We start from the raw sequence: 21,386 nt of genomic DNA on the forward strand, positions 1-21,386 counted from the left end.
TCCAATGTCTTCCTAAGAGCAAACCGTAGGAAGTTCTTGCATCAATCACGTGGAATATTGTGCTTGACTTGAGTTCACCAATGGTCATCTCCACTCGGATCATGCCCATCGCTCTTTGTCCTCCTTGGTTAAAACCTTGGATTAGTAGACGGCTTAGGGATAGTTCATCCACCTTGATGCCGATTGCGATCATTGTTGACTTTGGCATGATATTTATCGCTGATCCGCCATCCACAAGCATGCGGCTGACTTTGTGCTCCCTTACGTACCCAGAGACGAAGAGAGGTCGGTTGTGAGGCTTGGATCCTAGCAGCAAGTCTTCATCGGTGAAGTGGATTGCGTCCTCGGCGGCACAGCATGTGACACATTCATATGGTCGAAGTTTTAAGCCTTCGTTCTTGCTTTCTTGCCCTTCATGGTCGTCAGGACTCGCCAAGATTGCTGCCAGTGCTCTTCGCATCTTCTTTGGCAACCGGAGCGCTTCCTCGATGCTAAGGTGTGTTGGCAGACCTTCTTTAGTTGTAAGAGTCTTTTCCCCCTCAGTGGTGACAGCTTTGCCTTCTGCGGGTTCTTCTATTTCTACTTCGACCATGTAACATGCAGTGATAGTGCACTGTTGGAAGAAGTCATCTGGGAAGTATTCATGCAAGGAGACGGGAATACGTGGCTCTTGCTTCATAGGTTCCCCAGCATATGTTGGCTTAGCAGCTCTTATGCTTTTTTTAGGCTTTCTAATTTTACGGCGGCGGTGCTTTCTCGCTTGCTCCCCCTTTGGCCTTATAGCTTGTGGTCTTGGCTTTCTCGTTTTCTTATAGGTCACCAATGTCCACCCTTCTTCATCATCGATAGGTGCATCGCCGTTGTTTGCCCCCAATGATGGTTGTGCAGAAGGTGCCGTGTAGCTTGTGCATTGATAGGAATGGTCGGGCATTTCTTGAAGAGGCACGGGATTAAAGGATCCGAACATGATCGTAGTGGTGTGCGTTGCGGCTTTGTCTTCTAGGTCGAGCTCAATATGCCCTTGCTGTGCCAACTTCATGATGAGTTCTTTTAGGATAAAACACTTGCCCACATGATGACCCACGATACGATGATACTTGCAGTACTTAGGATCATTGGTGCGATTCATCTCTTCAGGGCGTTTGCATTCAGGTAATTCAATTACTTTCTTCTCCAGCAGGTCGTCCAGCATTGCGTCCATGTCGGAGTCTGGAAAAGGGTATACCTTCTGCTCCAATTCCCTCAAGGTGTTTTTGTACCTATCTTGGGTGCGGGAAGGCTCGCTTCTTTTTATCTCCTTTGCTTTGTTATTGAAGGAAATTTTGACGGGTGTGGACGAGGTCTTGATAGGGGTGGTATTGGTGGTAAAAGCTTCCTTGGCGGGCTTTTTCCCATGATTGTCTGCTCTTGAAGTAAACACCTTATCCCTTTTGAAATCGTTGATTGGCTCCTTCTTTCCATGGTGGGCGATGCTCAGTTCCATATCGTGGGCACGGGTGGCTAATTCTTCAAAAGTCCGTGGTTTGATACCTTAAAGGATGTATTGTAAACCCCATTGCATGCCTTGGATGCACATCTCAATTGAAGAAATCTCGGAGAGCCTGTCTTTACAATCGAGGCTTAGATTACGCCATCGGTTGATGTAGTCCATGACTGGTTCCTCCCTCCATTGCTTCGTGCTCGTCAGCTCTAGCATGCTCACAGTACGGCGGGTGCTATAGAAGCGGTTGAGGAATTCCCGCTCTAATTGCTCCCAGCTTTTGATGGACTCAGGCTCTAGGTCCGTGTACCACTCAAAGGCGTTTCCTTTCAGCGAGCGCACAAACTGCTTGGCAAGGTAGTCCCCTTCGGTCCCTGCGTTGTTGCAAGTTTCAACAAAGTGGGCAACGTGCTGCTTCGGGTTTCCTTTTCCATCAAACTGCATGAACTTTGGTGGTTGATAACCCCTTGGCATCTTCAGGGCATCAATCTTCTTAGAGTAGGGCTTCGAGTAGAACAAGGAGGTATGTGAGCTCCCTTCGTACTGTGCCTTGATGGTGTTGGTGATCATCTCCTGCAGCTGCTAGATAGAAAGAGATCCCATGAGTGCCGCTGCTTGGTCTGGCTCCGGCTTCACGTCGTTTTTCTCCACCTGAGGCTCTTCTTCTTCGTCGTCTTCTTTCTTTAGAGGATCAATCTTCGGGTTGGGTTTCTCGCCGTCCTGCACCTCTAGTCGGTTGACGAGTGCTGCAATTTGCAAGTCTTTTTCTTCCACAGTTCGGGTTAGCCTTGCGATTGCTTCATTCATCTGAGCCAGCTGCTCATCGATTGAAGTTGCTCCAGTGGTCATAACTTGCATGGTTGAACTGCCGCTTGAGTCGGCATCAGAGAGCATGGATTCAGAGTACTTCATTGGACTCTCCTCCCCTGGTGCCCTTAGTGAGGCTAAGGTGATTACAGGCTCGTACCTTGGGTGCTCTTGTTCCCTTGGTAGAGTGGATGCAGAGGTGAAAGAGGCGGCAGAAATAGCTTTTGTCTTGCTTCGAGTCGTGATGCCCAAAGTGACACCACTTGTGACGAGGACGCTCTTGTTCTTTGCGCCAGTTGCGGGAACAGTTTGAGCCTTCCTTGATGCCATTACTTTTGGAAGTGTGCTTAAAATTTTTTTGAACGGGGAAAGAGATGAGAGGCAGAGATGGTCCCACTGGGCGTGCCAATTTGTGAACACGGAAAATTCCTGAAACGAAAGAGACAAGAACAAACGTGCACAAACAAATATTTGTATTTTTGATGGTTTTGGGTTACAATCTCTCTCTATTTTGATCCTCTGATTCGATCTCTGTAAGGTGTGTATTTGTGGATGTGTGATTGATCCAAAGGACCGTTGGGCTTGATCTAAGGATGACCGTTCTTCAAGGGCCGTGGACTTGATCTTGAAGGTGGATTTGAGTGGATCTTCAAAGGGGCTTTTGGGCTTGATCTTTGAAGAACAGTGATGAACGGATCTCCAAGGGCTTTTGGGCTTGATCTTGCAGAACGGTTGGATGTGTGGATTTGTCGACGTTGTTGATCCAAGGGCCGTTGGGGCTTGATCTTGGATGAACGGATGATGAACGATGGTGCTTTCTTCAAGGCTCGTCGGGGCTTGATCTTGGAAGAACGATGAACGAAGAACACTTTCTTCAAGGGCCGTCGGGGCTTGATCTTGAATTGGTGGATGATTGTTGATCCAAGGGCCGCCGGGGCTTGATCTTGGAAGAACGATGAACGAAGAACGAAGAAGGCTTTCTTGATTCTTCGGGAACTTGGATGCTTGAGAGCTTCGGAGTTTCAGAGCTTCAGAGCTTCAAGGTGTAATATGATTTGGTTTTCCAAAATGAATGAAATGGGCTTGTATTTATAGAATTTTCCAAGGCCTAATTTTGAATATAATATCCCAGATGAAATAAGTCGTTTCTGCCAGGTGTTGACACGTGTCCTATTTGATGACTTTTCCAACTCATTTCAATTTTCGTTGAGTCACACGCTACGTGTAAAATTTATGTAATACATGAGCGTTGACACTTTGATTTATCGGTCAACATTTATTTACCGAAATTTCGATGTCTACAATAAAATCTCGTCAATTCAATTTTCGTCATTTTAAAATTCATTGATAATCTTAAATTTCTTCATCCAAACATAATATTACTGGTGTACATATTTACCACTTGAACTTTTATTTTTTATTTTTTATTACCACCTAAACTTTGTATTATGTTGCGCACACCTATAAATAAATATTAAAATTTGTAGGTGATAAATGTGCACACCTACAAAACTCCAAATAGTGTTTATGCAAATTCTCCCACATCTATATATAAAGTCAATGCAAAAGGTCAATAGTATTTTTTGTGTCACCAAACTGTAACAAAAATATTTGGACAAAAATACCCCCAAGACCAAAAACTTCAAAGGCATCTCAAAATAATGCATCAAATATTGCAGGGGTATTTTCATCATTTTAATAATATTTTTTTAATAATTAAATTTTTTGTGTTTTTTTTATTAGTACCTCATAATAGGATAGTAATAATGTGATTCAATTAGTTATTCATTAAATATTATTTTCTATATTTTTAAACACGTTCAAATCATCTTAAGAGGCGTGTAATGTTGGTTATAAAAAATGTCTTTCGCACGCGGATAATAATATGATTAAATTAGTTGTCAAATGATTTTTTTTAACAAACGATATTATCTACACTAAGAGGGAGGGGATGAACTTAGCCTCATAATGGATTAGTAATAATGTGATTCAATCAGTCATTTATTAAATATTATTTTCTCTATTATATTCATTAAATATTATTTTCTCTATTTTTAAACACGTTCAAATCATCTTAAGACGCGTGTAATGTTGGTTATAAAAAATGTCTTTCACACGCGGATAATAATATGATTAAATTAGTTGTCAAATGATTTTTTTTTAACAAACGATATTATCTACACTAAGAGGGAGGGGATGGACCTAGCCTAATAATGGATTAGTAATAATGTGATTCAATCAGTCGTTTATTAAATATTATTTTCTCTATTATTAATGTAAATTCTATAGAAACTGATTTTATTATGTGGATTCAGCTGCTTTAATTGGTTTACGAGAAATTTCTTCTAGCATGTTATTCATTTACTTCAAATATTTAACTTCCTTCTTATCAATTTATACATATAAATACATTTAATATGGGTAAGTCTCGTGTGGCAGGCTGCGCATACATGAAGGCTAGTTTAATTTATGTGCAATTGTTCTGCTTTGACCAGAGGGTTGCACTTTTCAGCTACTCTCTCGCACATTTCAGCTACTCTCTCTAAAGACTGCCATTTATGTGGAGAGCGAGAGAGAGAGAGAGTTCAGTGGAAAGAGAGAATCCATGGGGATGAAGTCAAGAATATGGGAGTTGCTGCCGTTCGCGGCGATGGTGGTGGTGGAGATTCTGGATGTGGGATTAACCACATTGAGCAAAGCAGCCATGTCCGGAGGAATGAGCCACTTTGTCTTTGTTGTCTACTCCAATGCTCTTGCAACTTTCATCCTCCTCCCTTCTTCTTTCATCATCCACAGGTCCCTCTCTCTCTCTCTCTACTCTCTCTCTAAATTGACCAAATTGTTCTGATTAATTTCTTGTTATTTGCAGAAACAACAGGCCACCACTTACTTTCACTGTCCTCTGTAAATTCTTCCTCCTCAGCCTTGCTGGGTATGTGATTTGATCTAAAAATCCCCACTTGGGCAGGACTATTAAACATGTGGGTTTGCTGGGCTTGCTGGGTTTCATCTAATCTTGTTTCTTTGGCAGGATAACTGTGATGCAGAATTGTATATTTACTGGGGTAAGCTACAGCTCCCCCACTCTTGCATCTGCCTTGAGCAACTTGATCCCGGCTTTCACTTTCCTTCTTGCTGTTGTCTTCAGGTTGCTCTCTTTTCCTTACACCAGATTAATGAACTACTTTGGTGGCCTCGTTTAGTGTCGATCGGAATGGATTGGATAAATCACTAGATTCAATGTATTGTTGAAGGAAGACACAGAGTCCCAATATTTGTCGAAGTTTAAAGTAGTAGAAGAATAATATTTCGTGAAGGAAACTAGACGAATTAGTCACGAAGGAAACTTATCCCATCCAGTCTTGCCATTTTTCGTGAAGATTGGAAGGGATAAGTTTCCATTTATCGAAATAATGTCCTTCTTCTACCTTCAACCTGGGGCAAGGTTTGGCAGTTGTCGTCCATTTCTTCCTTCAAGATACGTTGACTCTAGTGAGTTATCCAATAATCAAATCCCAGACACCAAACGAGGCCTTAAGGGAATTTCAGGGATTAATGGAAGGATTTTGGTATTGAGAACTTAAGATTTTGTGTCTGCTTATAGAATGGAGAAGTTAAATTTGAGAAGCTTAAGAAGCCAGATCAAAATTCTGGGCACTCTGGTATCCATCTCAGGAGCATTGATAGTCACTTTCGTTAAAGGTCCTCCAATTGTGTTGTTTCCAATCAAACCTGTTGACTCTTCTCCATTAGGCCCATCTGTCTCTGATGTGTTTCCACTGAATAATTGGGTCACTGGAGCCCTTTTTATCACAACAGCTTGCTTATCTCTTTCCATATGGAACACCGCTCAGGTTAACATTTGATGTGCAACTCTTCTTTTCGATTATGAACTTTGTATGGAAATGGCACTGATGTTAGTAATTCATGTTGTGTCTGAAGGCAGCAGTTCTTAAGGGGTACCCATCAGAGATGACCATAGTCTCCTTCTATTGCTTCTTTGGGACCATTCAATGTGCAATACTTTCTTTCTTTGTAGAAAGGAATGCAAGTGCCTGGGCACTTAAACTTGATTTGGAGCTCGCCGCAATAGCCTATTCGGTAAGCGCATAATTAGGATGGGAGGCCTCCTGGGAAGTTCTCGTGTTGCATCCTTTTTTTTTTTTTTTTAACCGAACAACAATAGAGCGAATTATGATGTGCAACTTTTTAACCATGTGTGCAGGCTGTTTTTGGAAGTGTAGTAACATTCTCTACTCAAACATGGTGCATAAGAAAGAAAGGACCTGTGTTTGTGGCCATGTTCAAGCCTTTAGGGATTGCCATTGCTGCCTTGATGGGTGCCATCTTCCTCGGTGACACACTCTATACTGGAAGGTAACAAAACCCCTCTCCTTACTGGCATTATCTTATTATTCCGTTTTTGCTTTTTACAAGACGATATATATTCTAAACAACTCTAATTTAGGGAGAAGGGAATTCAAATTTAAATGATAGGATAGGCACTTTTGTCTAGTCAATTGGTTTAGTTCACATCTGCAATTATGTTTCTGCTTAGTAAGATTTTGGTATGGCACAACCCCTTGATCTTGGGGATGTTTATTAGATTTGGCACCTTCATGGAGAGCAAGTGTTTCCTTAATTAGTGGGATTTTCCGCGTGGACTAGTGAGGCCAAATCTTTGTCATTAAAAATACAAACAATTTTCTAATTGATCTTGCAAATATTTTAGATCTCATGTAAAGCATTGCACTAAATGTAGAAAATTGGAGCATTAGTTCTTAATTTAATCCAATTGAAACGTTAGTTTTTGAATTTTAAATTCGTTAAAGATTTTTTTTTTGGGTCAAAAATTCGTAAGAATTGGTCAAGGATATAGTAGAACGGTCATGTTTGTCTTGTTTGTGTCATACTCATTATCTTAACGCATTGTTTGTGTCAAACTCGTGGGTCTTAACAGATGACCCGATAATGACCTGACTTGTTAAGAGGTTGACCCGAAATCTGTTATTTTTGTGTCGTTTCGTGTTGGGTTAACCGGTCATGCAAGAACTTGTCATGCAAGAACTTGTCATGCCTAGACCAAAAAAAAGGTCGTTTTCGTGTCATAACTATAATTTTCATGAGTTTTTAACAGGTGACCCGATAACGACCAAACTTGTTAATGTATTTTTAAAGGATAACTCGAAAACGACCCAACTTGTTAATGGTTGATTCCAAATCTGTTATTTTCGTGTCGGGTCAACGGTCGTATAAGAAATTTTCAGGCCATGAATGAATCAAACAGAAACAAGGAACGAATTAAGAATGAGAATGTAAAAGGAAATACATGTGGGTTATAATTATCCTTGCTAAAACATGGTAGTTGTATTCTTATCTTAATTTTTAAAATTTTTTATGGCAGTGTGATTGGGGCAGTGGTAATTGTGGTGGGTTTCTACGGGGTTGTATGGGCGCAATCAAAAGAGCAAACTGGTTCGGACCAAAAGAAAGAGGAAAAGTTTGAAGACTCGCATGAGGTTGATGATCGGCAACAGACGACTCCTCTCCTCAAGACCCACACACATGTATGATTTGCATTCCCTACCCCCATATACATCTGTACATTTATAAAAGTGATTAGACGGGTCCACTCAAACTCAAGTCTCAAATAAACGCTCTTACCTAATTGAACTATTTATAAGCTCCTTGCAAATACATTTCGCGTTTAACTTCGATTTTTTAAATTTGGGGGTCAATTTTGTGGTTTACCAGGCTATAGCTCTTATTAGGAAACCTTCTGCAGAAAAATAATAAGCAAAATATCCCCTTTCAAATCCAAGAAATAAGGAGTAAAGCACTACCAGTTAAACATGTGCCTCATGATTTATAGAGAACTTGTAGGACCGTCTCTGAGATTTTAGGGACCATGTGCGAATTTTATGAAAGCACCCCCTTCTTAAGATAAGTCTTAAAAAAAGTAGGACAATATATTGACACTAGAAAACAATCACTTAAATCAAAACAAAGTTTAACACTCACTGATTGCAAGTTTAAAAATGACATTAATAATATGTAAAAGCAACGCTACAAACATAACGTTCACTAAATAATCAAAAGCAGTTCAATCTTAAACAACCAAACAAGAAAACAAACATCTAAAACTCTAACTTTAAAGTTTCACTTGAATATGTAACATTATTATATAATAATATTGAAAAAATAACGTCTTTTATGATGTATCATTGGCACTCAAAATATCTTATTGTACTCTAAATTTTTGTATTTAGAAAGAAAAAAAAAATTACCCTTATAAGGAGTGCAAGATGAGATTTTAAAGTGCTAACAAAATCAATTTTTGAATATAGAACATTATTTCATAACAAAAGCAATTTTAAATATAGAATATTATTACATATAAACATTAGATGACAAAAATTTTGAGGGTCCTTTTAAATTTGAGGCCATGTGCGACTGCACTTTCGCACCCCCTCAACGCACCCTCTGGGAACTTGTAAAAAGAAACAAAATTTGAGGGCGATTCTTCCATTTTATGCCCTCATATGGTTACATCCTTCCCTTTGAAACAAGGGTACAATACAACGATCTCAATGAGGGACCTGCACCTACTCATCTGAGTTATCTATAGCCGGTATGCCTACCCTCCTCCAGAGTCTCACGGCTGCTATTTGGGACCTTGTAGAGGAGGGGCTACAAAAAATCCGCATGCGTTCGGTCCAACCTCAAGTCTTCAGATCATCGGACATTGCTGAGGGTATGCAATGTGTAGCAAGAATATCCAGAGTAGCTGCTTTAGCAGTTTTTGTTCGGAGGACAACCACCTGGATATATGACAGAAATTAGCCATGATACAGACAGAAAACCACATGCAAATTTGTACGAGGGGGAAGGGGGTGAGACGGAGAGAGGGAGAGAACCTGTTGGTATTCTAAATCAAATTTCAAAAATTCGTCCTCGCAGCTCTCTACCATGCTTGCCAAGTTCTTCAGGTTCTTCACAGGCTTACCGTTTAAAGTAAGAACCTACACAAACATACGCAGTAAGTCATCCAACAACAGGTTATTTGAAGTGATTCAGCTGCTAGTATAAAAAAATAAAGCAAAATTCAGCAGAGTGCAATTCCTGACCTGGGTGTTAACTATTTCTTCATAACCGATGTTGATGTCAGCCACAAGCACCTGCGAAACAACGACGAGCTGCTCATCCGGTGATTGTGGCAATGAATGCAGCATTTTGTCCAAAAGCTTGACAGGAGCTTCAAATTCATATTCCTTTCCATACTGTAAATACAAGCAGAAACAATTGGATTAAGATAGCACGCATAATTTGATCTTAATTTCAGATGCATTATCATAAACTTTTAAGATATTCATTACACACGCAGGCACGCACGCACATATAGCCATGTCTGGTCTAACGTCTAAAGATGGAAATCAAGTTATGTCATGTTAATGCATTGTGTCAGATCATTTTAGTATTACTTACACACACGAGCAGAGACATACATATATACACTATAGATGCACAATAGTTACAAGCACTACTAATTAATCAAAATCCCACTCCTTAACATCCATTAAGCAGATGTAAAAACGAGGTTTAAGCTCATAGAAGGGATTAAAGGTGAGCTACTAACCTCAGATCGAAGATAGGGAACAGACACAGCCGTAAAAACAAATCCTGCAATTATATAATATGAAGGAGGTCTGCCCTTGTTGTGTGCTGGGATTAGTCTTTTGTGGGATGCAAGTTTGATGTCAAAATTGAGAATCTCAGTATTGCGCAGAACTTTAACCGCTGAATTATCTCCAGTATATTTCTGAGAGACAAGGTAACTAAAACCTATGCGTTCTCCATGCCGGAAAGGAACTGAAAATCATAGTGGAAAACATCAAGTGCTAAGTCACATAGAGTACGATAATAATTTAACAAAGGGAAACGGAAAAGTAAAACATGCCACACGTTATCTTAGTGAAACTTCACTATTTATCAACAATGTTATAAGAACCAGCATAAGAGTCATGTAACAAACAAATAATAGCAAGAACAACAAAATCTTTTATGAATGCGAGTTTTTCGCTTGGTAAACAAATTATCAACGTATGCCATAAACATATACCCATAATACATATGTACATAGAAGGAATATAAGAAGTACACATGCCTGTTCCATCATTGGCAATCTTGACTCCATCAAAGCTGAGAATGATATCAGATGGCTTCAGAACCTGAGATTCCGGAGCAGTGGGATCAACTCTTCTTATACGAACACCCTTCTGATCAGGTTTCATGCCCATTGCAATACGCAAATCAGGATTTTCCATCTTCTGCCACTCAACTCCGAGAATTGGAAATCCTAGCACATTATAGACAATCATAAGATTCACAGTACGTGCAGAACTGGCAATACTAGGTACCGCTGGCTCAAAGATGTAACTACTTTACGTAGAAAGACAACCTATGCCAATGACGATTTATATAAATTTAAATACCACATCAAATTGTAACAAATTTACCTGTATATGCTCCATTCTTCTCATAATCTTGGATGAAGTGCATAATGACTGGTGTTGGTATGACATAACCAATATTCTCCGCATCTTCATGTTTAAGGGACTGAAATGCGATACCGACGCAATTTCCCTTGTCATTAAAAGCAGGCCCACCTGAGTTTCCAGAGTTTATGGCCGCATCTATCTGGAAAAAATCCAAAGAGAAAGAAACATGACATTAGGGAAAATGTTCTGCTGATAAGCTAGATGTCCAACAGAAATGCTAGAATTACATTCTCATTACCTGCAAACCCAGAAGTTCAGTAGACCCATGAACATAGGACAGAATCTCTATTCGTGACACAACACCACTCGTCACTGAAATTGTGTCTCCCCCAATTGGGTAACCCACAACTGTAACGGCATCTTGAAGCGCAGGCAAATCCCCAAACTCCACTGGTGACACTCCTTCCCAAAACTCGTTGTCATCAACAGTAAGCATGGCTGCAACATCATATAAACAGCAGTTTTCCATGATATAATATCTACATAAGCTCAGTTGGTTACCAAAAATTGATTTCCATAATTAGTTTAATTAATCCAACTAATGGGAATTGATACACAATGAGCATGAACATTCACTCGCAATCCCTCCAATTCCATCCATGTTGAGATAAATTCACACCTTTCCCCACATTGACACGACAAACAAAATCCATCTATTGCATTAGTTTTTCATCCCCTATGCCTTCATTTACTACGCGATTTATTCTGAGCTTTTCTATATCCCTTATATCTAACTGTTTTACTCCATAACACCCCCTACGGTAAACATGGAAATTCTCCTTCCCTTCCAAAAACAAATCACTTCCTATATCTTTACCACGCAAATTTCACTACGTAACAACGAAGAACAAATACTAAAAACACCAAGTTAAACAATCCCTTAAGCAGAAAGTATGAGGCTTTTCTACCCAATAAATCATCCCCATTCCTAAAAACATCATGAATCAGTGAAATTACAAAAAGTATTAGCAATACAAAATTCATCTGTTGCATTAGTTTTTCATCCCCTATGCCTTAATTTACTACACACGCCTTCATTTACTACACACGATTTATTCTGAGTTTTTCTATATCCCTTATATCTAACTGTTTTACTCCATAACACCCCCTAAGGTAAATATGGAAATTCTCCTTCCCTTCCAAAAACAAATCACTTCCTATATCTTTACCACGCAAATTTCACTACGTAACAACGACGAACAAATACTAAAAACCTCAAGTTAAACAATCCCTTAAGCAGAAAGTATGAGGCTTTTCTACCCAATAAATCATCCCCATTCCTAAAAACATCATGAATCAGTGAAATTACAAAAAGTATTAGCAATACGAAATTCATCTGTTGCATTAGTTTTTCATCCCCTATGCCTTCATTTACTACACACGATTTATTCTGAGCTTTTCTATATCCCTTATATCTAACTGTTTTACTCCATAACACCCCCTAAGGTAAACATGGAAGTTCTCCTTCCCTTCCAAAAATAAATCACTTCCTATATCTTCACCACGCAAATTTCAATATGTAACAAGGCACAACAAACACTAAAAAACCAAGTTAAACAACCCCTTAAGCAGCAAGCATGAAGCTTTTCTACCCAATAAATCATCCCCATTCCGAAAAATCAGTGAAATTTCAAATAGTACTAAACAATGATAACAAAAAGAAGCAAAAGAACAGAAAAGGAAAGCTTTGAATACCAATATCGCACTCGGTGCCAATGGCGAGAACAGTAGCCAAGTACTTAGTATCAGAGCCACGCTTCTTGAGCTTGACCTGCGTATAATGCTCCACAGAGTGCGCATTGGTCAGCACCCTCCTCCCACCAATCACAAACCCACTGCTGCTCGAGCTGTACTGCCTCTTCCTCTGCCATGGCAGCGAGAAATTCGGCTCTGTATGCGTACAAAACACCTTCACAACCGCATCCATGGCGGGCACCACCCTCGCCACAGCCTCCCACGCCTCACCAGGATCCGAAACCGTCACCAACGGGCCCACCGCGCCCTTGTGGTCGCCATTGTCGACAGCCCGAGGGATCCTCCGGGAAGGGGCCATGGCCTCGGGCTTGTCGGAGAGCTTTTGGAGCTTCTTGGGTCGACCGCGGCGGCGACCTCCGTGTTGGGGCTGAGAGGATTGAGGCTGCTCGATAATCTCAACGTTGCTGACGGAGAATACGTCGTCGACTGCGGTTGTGGCCGTCGTAACCGGCGGTGGCGGTGGCGATGCGATGGCGGTGGCGGGTGAATCTAGGGTTTCCCAGGTGGGGGTTTTGGGCTTGCGGCCTCGTTTGCCCATTTTGGGATTTTTTTTGGAATTCTTAAAGTTTTAAGGGTTTGTTTTCTGTGTCTGCAAAAGGACGGTGTGGGCGTAAATACTGGTCGGATGTAGATGGAGAAGGAGAGAGGGGAAGAAAATGCGGAAAAAAGACGGTGCAGGTCAATTGGAGGGAGGGTGAAATATGTAAAATAAGACAAATGCTAAGGCCGCCCTTTCAAAACTGAAACTTTTATGAATTCTTTCAATTCCAATTTAACGTTAATTATTGAATAGGTTTACTTTTGAAAGAGTCTCTTTAATATTTCTCGTAAACTAAGTAATTTGAAAGAAAATAAGAAAATTGAAGACGGTCAACAAATTTGGCTAAGCGTTTCTCCAAATAATTTTTTCGTAATTTCAATTGCTTTGTTCTTGGCTAACATTGATCTAATTACGCTAAGAAATTTCTAAGCTACAAATTCACGAGTTGTTTTTTCTTGGGAGTATGTTTGGGATAAGTTTGGTTTAGTTTTTAACACATGAAGTTCAGCTTTTGCTTAAGTGTTAAGTTAGATGTTTAAAGTTTGTAATTCAGGGCTCGAGGTACCGATATGAAGCTCATATTTATGCCGAATGTCCAATGCTTAGGGTTATTTTGTATTTTGGGTACGCCCCGAGTCCGCGTTTACATTGGCAGAATTACACTCGCGATTAAGATGGGTTGTAGCCTAGGGAGCTTTCATTTTGAAGTCTTGCTAATAGTTTATGTATTAACCTACGTTAACTTATTATACTTCTATATAGCCTACCCAATTCTAATAAAAACTATAACTTAATATGAATGCAAAACTTTTTAAGAAAAAATGAAATTGTATTACCTGTTATGTTTTTTTTTCTTGTTAAGTGTCATGTTATGTTAGTTTGGATTGTCATTTCGATTTTAGAGTTTTGTATTTATGTATCATTATATAATTTTATGTAGGTACGAAAAAAATTATGTTACTTTATGGTAATTATTTTAGCCAGCTCACCTATGAAAAAAATCTTGACTCCGCCCTTGCACATTTATAGTTCAAATTCTAGCATAAACCCTAGAATTTCGAGCTCTAGGTTTGAAGTGTATGAGTTTAAAGTCAATCTCGAGTTAAAGATCGTTTTCGGGAACGGCTATTCCTTTTTGTTGAGGAATTTGTGAAATCAAGTGATCAAATGTTTAAGTTCAATCGGATGAGCAAAACACCCACACTTGTAATGGCGAGGTAAACTTTCATATAGTACTACATTATTCTTAGTATTAAGATGTGAATGAGTTGTAAGTATGCAATCTAATATCTTAGTGGATAAAATGTTTGAGTGGGAGCATGAATTTTGGACCCCTGACACATGACATCTCGGGTGGCGAAAAAGATTGAAATGCCCAAAGCATATGACTCTCAAACTATCAGACTAGTCAGGCTTCTTAGTTATAATCAGAGTAAGCTCTTCTGATTGGCTAACAAGTCAAAATACGTAGTCACACAACCTTAGGCTGACAAGTTAGGTTTAAGTATGCTACCTGTACAACTTGTTTCTTAGGTAAGGAAACCCTAATTCATGTCAAATTAGGATATCTTGAGATTAGGCAACGTAATCATAATCCTAGGAGGATTGGATATCTTATCCTAAATTTTCTCCTACATAGTCTCCTAATTTAATAAGAATCACTCTCTCTACAAGGTCTCAAAATCTATAAATACTCTATAAATACTCTAGCTTGAGTATTTGTCGAACGACCTATCTCTAATCATCTCTTAGAATCCCATAACATAGACTTCTCGCAATCATCCAATGCTCATCCCTCTTATAGATACTATTCATCTACGCCATGAGTAGACATTGAGATTTATCTCTCCAACACACCTAAGTCAAGACACCTTCGTTAATGATGGTTCACGATGTAGAACACATTACACCACTCATTTTATAGAACTACATCAAATGATTTGATTCTCTAACCTGGAGATATGTAGTACTCTGACCCAGATTCATCACACCTCCTCCCAATCAACCATATTCACCCTTCGCTAGAGCTGATAGGTAATTCCGACATATTATCGCCTCCATCTGCAGATGTGCACAAATTTACTTCTAACAGTTAGGTTTCTACCCATGCATTCGAAATCCCTCCTCTTTTAAATTAATGTAACTTTTTTGAACCCCCCAACTCCCCTTAGTAATAAAAAAATGTGAGGGAAACAAAATTTCCTCCCATATCACCAAGTTCTCTTTTTGGGCCTATGTCTTGGATGCAGAATCAATCACCTTTGGAAACTATATTGTCCATTGATTGTGCAGCCCATGAAATTACAGGGCTCAAGGGATTATATATTGGTATGCTAGTCTGCAGTGGGCTCTTGAAGAAACAATACCTTGTAGTCACGTAATGAGCAAAGTACAGAAAGAAAAAAAAAAAAAAATTAACCAAACGACCTCAATTGCCGTGGTAAACTCTCTTAAGCATTTAGGTTGGGCGACTCTTGCAGTAGTTTTATACTCTTTGGCCATATTTGGTTTCTAGGATTTGATTGGATAACGCGGTAAATTCAATTCAAGCTAATGGAAAAATAAAGATCAACTTGAAAATTTTATTCAAATTGAAAGTAGAAGATGGATCAGTACTGAGAAAACAAGCGCAATAATAATACTAGAGAGTTAGTCTGAATCACCTAATACTTTCTGTGCACTTTCACCTTCATTTGGTACTGCACTCACTCTGAAAATCCATGTAAAAAGTGTGAAAATTACTTAACAAAACTAACAAAGCACACTTGGGTAAGCATTATTTGGAGACATCAGAACCTGTAATGCTTTGCTCATCATACTGATAGTTGTTGAACAACATAATGTCAAATCACATGGCTCTCCACAACAAAGTAGAACTTAAAAAGTGCATATTTGAGTTAGGTTAGGGTCGTGTGTCAGTTCTTTGATATTCAAGTTTGAGTCTCTTCCGGTAAATTAAAATATCGCATTGTTGAAAGGCAACAGAACTAAAACAGTTCTTAATCGTCATTCCCTCTACTAATTATATCTATCTAACCCACTTTGTGGGCGACCCCTTTTTATTATGTTGCTCAATCTTTACTTCACCCTCCGACCAAACAACACCTTTTAATCTGCAATAATTCAAACCGACCTACGACATCTCCTTTTCTTTTCTTTCTTTGTCCCAAGTTTACATTTTCAAGCATAACGACACATAAGAAGGAAAACAATTTTATATGGAATAAGTTATTGGGAAAGCAATTTATATGGAACAAGTTCATCATCACGTGGTATTTTTATCTACTAAAACAAAGATACGTGGTAAAAAACTTACAGATATCATTATTTTATTGGAACATGACGTTACAGTAACAGTGAACTTGTTCTATGTAAGTTCTTCTCCACGATAAGGTCTCGAATTTTGGCTTAGTTGACTCTTGGTGACTGGTGCAAACAACTCACATGGAACAAGTTCATCATTATGTGGCATCTCCATCTACTAAAACAAAGACATGTAGTGAAAAACTTACACATCATTATTTTATTGAAACGAGACATCACAATAACGGTGAACCTGTTATATGTAAATTTTTCTCCACAATAAGGTCTCAAATTTTGGCTCAGTTGATGCTGGTGCAACTGCAATACTGTGCTGTGTGTTTTTATTACACTTCCATGCCTCAGGATACATGAATTCAATCTTTCTTGAATGTGTATGATTATGGTGGTGGTATACTTGTTTTGTTTGGCCCAAAGAAGAAAATGCAATTATTCAATTCTCCCTCATGATCTTAAATTTAATCCCCTAATATCAACAAATGGATTATGATGCAACAAGTTTGTAGCTTCAGTGGTTAGGAGTATTTTGTTTGAATTTTTTACTTATATAGATAAAGGAATCAACTAATCTTGATGTTGTAATAAGCCAATGAGCAATGTTAGGTTTTCGAGAGAAACTATGACATAAATAAAGGAAAATGATTTTCGCACTCGTGTTTTCTTCTTTAGTACTCTTTGTTTTGTTAATGTTCATTGTTTGTTAATTATTCTTGTTTCTTTCAATCTAAAATCTAAGAGAAAATAGCATAAACATACACAGAAAAAAGAATAGTGCGAAGAGAAATGCTAAACAAACTCTCTCAAAGTGGGACTCTCCATAGACTCTTTGCTACCTTACAGTTTAACGTAAACTTCCGTGCTAACATTATAAAACATTGTGCCAAAGACACGAGGTAGCAGAGAGTCCATAAAAAATCCGACTGTTAAAAGAGTCTCCTTAGCATTTCTCTAGTGTGCGAGAATCAATTCCATAAACATATAAATTAAGTCAATAGACCCATATATATATATATATATATATATATATATATATATATATATATATATATATTAGGGATACCCCATAAGAATACTATTTGTGGTCCTTATACTCTGCAAATATCCATAAATTCTAGTAGTTTAGTAATGCAGTAGGTGTAACTTAAGTGTATTTATATTGTGGTCCATCGTTTTTAGATGATGTAAACATCCTTTGATCCCAATCTTCACCAATAGGTGTTGCTTATGATGCTAGGTTTGCAGATAAACTTCTTAAATGCCATGCATTATATTGGTTTAGTTCCCCCCTTGATGCTATTTTATTTTGAGATATATGAGTCATATATACGACAACAGCTGAAAGAAGCTTTTGAGCTACATCTTATACCACCATAATTAAGTTCTTAATTACATATTTAATTTTCCTTAATGTCCCCTTCTATAAGTTTTAAAAGGGAAGGGAAGGCTACCCTATGTACTTACAAAAGAGGTCTTAGCTTCTTTTTTGGTTTTTACAGATTGCCCACCAGGAGGGATTGCTAACAACGGAACTCAAACCTATGTCTTTGTCTAATAAAGAGAATGATCATTACCAACTCAATCAACCCTCATTAGCACTATTACTTATTATTTTCCATTTGTTTGTAGTGGAAGGAAACTCTCATGGAGAGTGAGATTTGGATATGACAGCCTGATTACGTTCGTCAAGTCATCCTTACAAAAGTATGGTATACCTCTATTTTGGTCTCATCTTGTGCTCTAGTTAAGAATTCTCTTATTAAGTGTACATATATGGTCAACAATTTGAGGTGGAAATATTCATATAGAATATCAGGTAATTTCCCAATTCCTTCACAAACAAGAAACCTTCCAATGTAAATTATAAAAAATAGAGAAAATGATTTCAAAGAAATTGTGTTAGACTCCACAATGAAAGCTTATTTTTATTGTGGGTATTTATAACCAAAAAATATAAAAAAAAGTAACCCAACAGCAAAAAGCTAAACAAACAGCTAATAGGAAGGAAAGAGTGAATGAGTGAGGAGAATCATGTGAAATGAGCCACTCTCTCTCCCGCCGAATCAAAAAGCCATAAACTTTGTGCATATCCCAACAACCCAACCGCAACCCATCTTTTCTTTTCGTTTTCTAAGTGTGGATTCTAGCTCTCTGAGTATTTTCTTGGCTTCCAATGGCTTCAAGCGCTTCAAGGTTCATCAAGTGTGTGACTGTGGGAGATGGGGCTGTGGGGAAGACCTGTATGCTCATTTGCTACACCAGCAACAAGTTTCCCACTGTATGTTCTTCTTTTCTGCCAAAATTATCCATCTGGGTCTCTCAAATTTGACTAGTTTGTGTGACTTTTTGGATTTTTGGATTACTTTATGTGTTTATGCATCTGGGTTTTGCAGCTTTTTGTGTGGTTTTCAAGATTCTAGTACCGAAACCCCTCTCTTTTCTCTCTCTCTCACTATCTGTCTTTCTTTTCTCTGTTTCTCTCTCCATACAAATTGCTTTGCTTTTTCCCCTTTTTCTTTTCCAAGTAATTTGATTTTGGTTTCCAATTGCTTTTGTATCCATCAGGACTATATACCAACTGTGTTTGATAACTTCAGTGCAAATGTGGTGGTTGAAGGCACTACTGTGAACTTAGGCTTATGGGACACTGCTGGTATGATATCTTTAACTCTCTCCTACCCAAATTCCAATTTCATCTTATATAAATGTGTTCATTGTTCTAGTTTTTGTTTGTTTGTAATGTCATAAATTGAGCAAAATGTTTCCGAATTCGTAATTTTGGGTTTTATCTAAAACATAATTTTGCCAGATTTAGCAAGTTGTATTAAACATCTGTTTCATTTATTTCACAGGGCAAGAGGATTACAATCGGTTGAGGCCATTGAGTTACAGAGGGGCAGATGTTTTTGTCTTAGCTTTCTCACTAGTTAGCCGTGCGAGCTATGAGAATGTATTGAAAAAGGTGCATTCACCTGAGAAATTTGGTTTCTCCTTCTATTTTTCTTATTGTTAATCTATCACTGTTGTGTCGTATATATGATTTCTGACACTCAGTTTCTTGGTCAGTGGATCCCTGAACTCCAGCATTATGCTCCCGGAGTGCCAGTAGTACTTGCCGGCACCAAATTAGGTAAGCTCAATGCTTGTACTACTTTTCCAAACTCAGTCCGGAGTTATTGTTTTCTGGTTATAGTTAGTTACGGTCATAATTCAAATTTTCCGTTTTCTTCCATCCAATGATTTGATGAGCTTAGAGTGCCGAAAGTTTCTGTGAGCGGGTAAAGTGATACATTGTGATACATTGTGTCCATCAAAAGTCTGACCTGTTCTATGAGAAGAGTGAGATCCAAACATGTTCAAAGGGAAAGAATGAGCATGCTATTGATACAACTATCTTATTCGATCATGTATTGTTGCATAAACCTGCACATAGGATTTGACTTTGTACCAATGGTAATGCCGGGAAGCATTAAATTAACCGCGCATGCAGGTTGTATGATTAGTCTTTTTTAATGGTATGGAATCTGGAGTCAGCAATATCATCTTCTGGATCTAAAGATGGTTTGCAATGGATATGCAGATCTTCGACAGGATAAGCAGTATTTGGCTGATCACCCAGGATTGGTACCTGTGACCGCTGCACAGGTGTAGTTTTTAGTAAAGATTGTTTTGTTCATCGTGCAACAACGGGTAATATCACTGATTATTCTTCTAAATAACCAGGGCGAGGAGCTGCGAAAACAGATTGGTGCTGCTTTTTACATAGAATGCAGCTCTAAAACCCAGCAGGTATGTATAATATAGTACTTACATTCTCATAAGGCCAGTAAATTGTTCAGTTTACAAATGGCTGCTTAGTTTACGGACTTGCATAAGATAAAACCAGCTAATTTCTTGTCAAACTAACACAAGCAAATGTGCTGGCTTTTGGAAGATCTGTAGAAAACGGATAAGTGATTAATCTGCAAGCATTTAGAAGATCCCTAACTTAGTAGTTGCGGATGCACGATTCACTAGTTTGGAACCAACTTCCACATCATATGGCGATGGGAGTGTTGGTTTCCGGAGTTCCCTTTTCCTCAAATTTCGGTTCATCAACCTTGAGATTGGTCTATAAATGAATTATGAGCATAGTGCCAGTTTTCACAAAAATTGTCAAAGATTTCGAACCTTTGGATGCTTTCACTGTCCGTGGTAGATTTCCTTAAAATTGTTCTCATTGCGTATTGCGTAACACTAACGCGCCGATTCACGTTTCAATTGCAGAACGTGAAAGCAGTCTTCGACGCTGCGATCAGGGTGGTTATCAAGCCGCCACAGAAGCAGAAGGAAAAGAAGAAAAAGCAACGTCGAGGATGCCCAGTGTGAGTGTCTTCCTTTCGTTCATGTCATATTCTGCGCTAATTTATACGTCCTCATTCCGATAGTGTCATATACGTATATAAGCTCTATGATTTTCCTTTCGAGTTCCGAGTGTTATCTCGGTTCCTAGTTTCTGTTCCTGGGAATAATCCGGCCCTTCTCGAATTGCAGCAACATGCTTTGCGGACGGAGGCTGGTGTGTCTCAAGTGAAAACTTCCGCTTCCGTTTTGATCGCGATTCGCGTCGCGCTAGTGCCAAGCTTCCTTCACCGTCAGGCTGTTGAGGATCCTGTGCATTTGGTTGTGCAGGGAATATATCTGAACATACCGGCTTCTTTCGTTCTACTAATTCGTATTACGCCATAGATACCAAAAAACCAGATGCCCTTGTAACACCGATAGTTTCTACAAGCTCGGGTTTACGTTTGCATATGCTACTTTATATGTAAAGTTACTGTGTGCAAAAATGATGTATTAAGAGACATTCAATCATGCATTACGAGACATTCAGCGGAGCGATTGGTACCGTGCATAATCTGGCGTTATCACTATCGCCGGCATCATA

At 38.8% G+C, this 21,386-nt stretch overlaps 3 protein-coding genes across 3 annotated transcripts; 2 read left to right on the plus strand and 1 right to left on the minus strand.

Moving 5' to 3' along the window:
- The first annotated feature begins 4,719 nt into the window (after positions 1-4,719).
- LOC103420321 (WAT1-related protein At3g28050-like) lies at positions 4,720-7,963 on the plus strand. Its single transcript, XM_029103965.2, has 7 exons — positions 4,720-5,083; positions 5,157-5,219; positions 5,319-5,435; positions 5,892-6,141; positions 6,230-6,388; positions 6,513-6,664; positions 7,692-7,963. Exons 1-7 carry the CDS (start codon positions 4,893-4,895, stop codon positions 7,858-7,860), a joined length of 1,101 nt encoding a protein of 366 aa, XP_028959798.2. The 5' UTR covers positions 4,720-4,892; the 3' UTR covers positions 7,861-7,963.
- A 658-nt stretch (positions 7,964-8,621) lies between these two features.
- Positions 8,622-13,322, minus strand: LOC114825396 (protease Do-like 9). Its single transcript, XM_029103964.2, has 8 exons — positions 12,541-13,322; positions 11,084-11,283; positions 10,804-10,984; positions 10,452-10,643; positions 9,924-10,156; positions 9,415-9,567; positions 9,205-9,309; positions 8,622-9,108 (listed from the first exon to the last, which is right to left on the minus strand). The coding sequence occupies exons 1-8, from the start codon at positions 13,136-13,138 to the stop codon at positions 9,010-9,012; spliced, it is 1,761 nt and encodes a 586-aa protein (XP_028959797.2). The 5' UTR covers positions 13,139-13,322; the 3' UTR covers positions 8,622-9,009.
- A 4,867-nt stretch (positions 13,323-18,189) lies between these two features.
- On the plus strand, positions 18,190-21,336 carry LOC114825398 (rac-like GTP-binding protein 3). The gene is made up of 8 exons (XM_029103968.2): positions 18,190-18,737; positions 19,025-19,112; positions 19,312-19,421; positions 19,526-19,589; positions 20,040-20,104; positions 20,183-20,248; positions 20,726-20,823; positions 20,993-21,336. The coding sequence occupies exons 1-8, from the start codon at positions 18,633-18,635 to the stop codon at positions 21,030-21,032; spliced, it is 636 nt and encodes a 211-aa protein (XP_028959801.2). The 5' UTR covers positions 18,190-18,632; the 3' UTR covers positions 21,033-21,336.
- Positions 21,337-21,386: the final 50 nt, after the last annotated feature.

This window comes from Malus domestica, chromosome 06 (assembly GCF_042453785.1).
Source record: "Malus domestica chromosome 06, GDT2T_hap1".
NCBI classification, from domain to species: domain Eukaryota; kingdom Viridiplantae; phylum Streptophyta; class Magnoliopsida; order Rosales; family Rosaceae; genus Malus; species Malus domestica.

What these genes read in the sequence shown, in the direction of transcription:
- LOC103420321 (XM_029103965.2), top strand. Translation starts at nt 4,893, where the DNA reads ATGGGGATGAAGTCAAGAATATGGGAGTTGCTGCCGTTCGCGGCGATG. An exon ending in TTCCTCCTCAGCCTTGCTGG is followed by an intron (nt 5,220 to 5,318) that starts GTATGTGATTTG and finishes TTTCTTTGGCAG; the next exon opens with GATAACTGTGATGCAGAATT. An exon ending in TCGCCGCAATAGCCTATTCG is followed by an intron (nt 6,389 to 6,512) that starts GTAAGCGCATAA and finishes CCATGTGTGCAG; the next exon opens with GCTGTTTTTGGAAGTGTAGT.
- LOC114825396 (XM_029103964.2), bottom strand. Translation starts at nt 13,138, where the DNA reads ATGGGCAAACGAGGCCGCAAGCCCAAAACCCCCACCTGGGAAACCCTA. An exon ending in GATTGCCAATGATGGAACAG is followed by an intron (nt 10,157 to 10,451) that starts GCATGTGTACTT and finishes TATGATTTTCAG; the next exon opens with TTCCTTTCCGGCATGGAGAA. An exon ending in AAGAAATAGTTAACACCCAG is followed by an intron (nt 9,310 to 9,414) that starts GTCAGGAATTGC and finishes ATGTTTGTGTAG; the next exon opens with GTTCTTACTTTAAACGGTAA.
- LOC114825398 (XM_029103968.2), top strand. Translation starts at nt 18,633, where the DNA reads ATGGCTTCAAGCGCTTCAAGGTTCATCAAGTGTGTGACTGTGGGAGAT. An exon ending in ATGAGAATGTATTGAAAAAG is followed by an intron (nt 19,422 to 19,525) that starts GTGCATTCACCT and finishes TTTCTTGGTCAG; the next exon opens with TGGATCCCTGAACTCCAGCA. An exon ending in GCAGCTCTAAAACCCAGCAG is followed by an intron (nt 20,249 to 20,725) that starts GTATGTATAATA and finishes TTTCAATTGCAG; the next exon opens with AACGTGAAAGCAGTCTTCGA.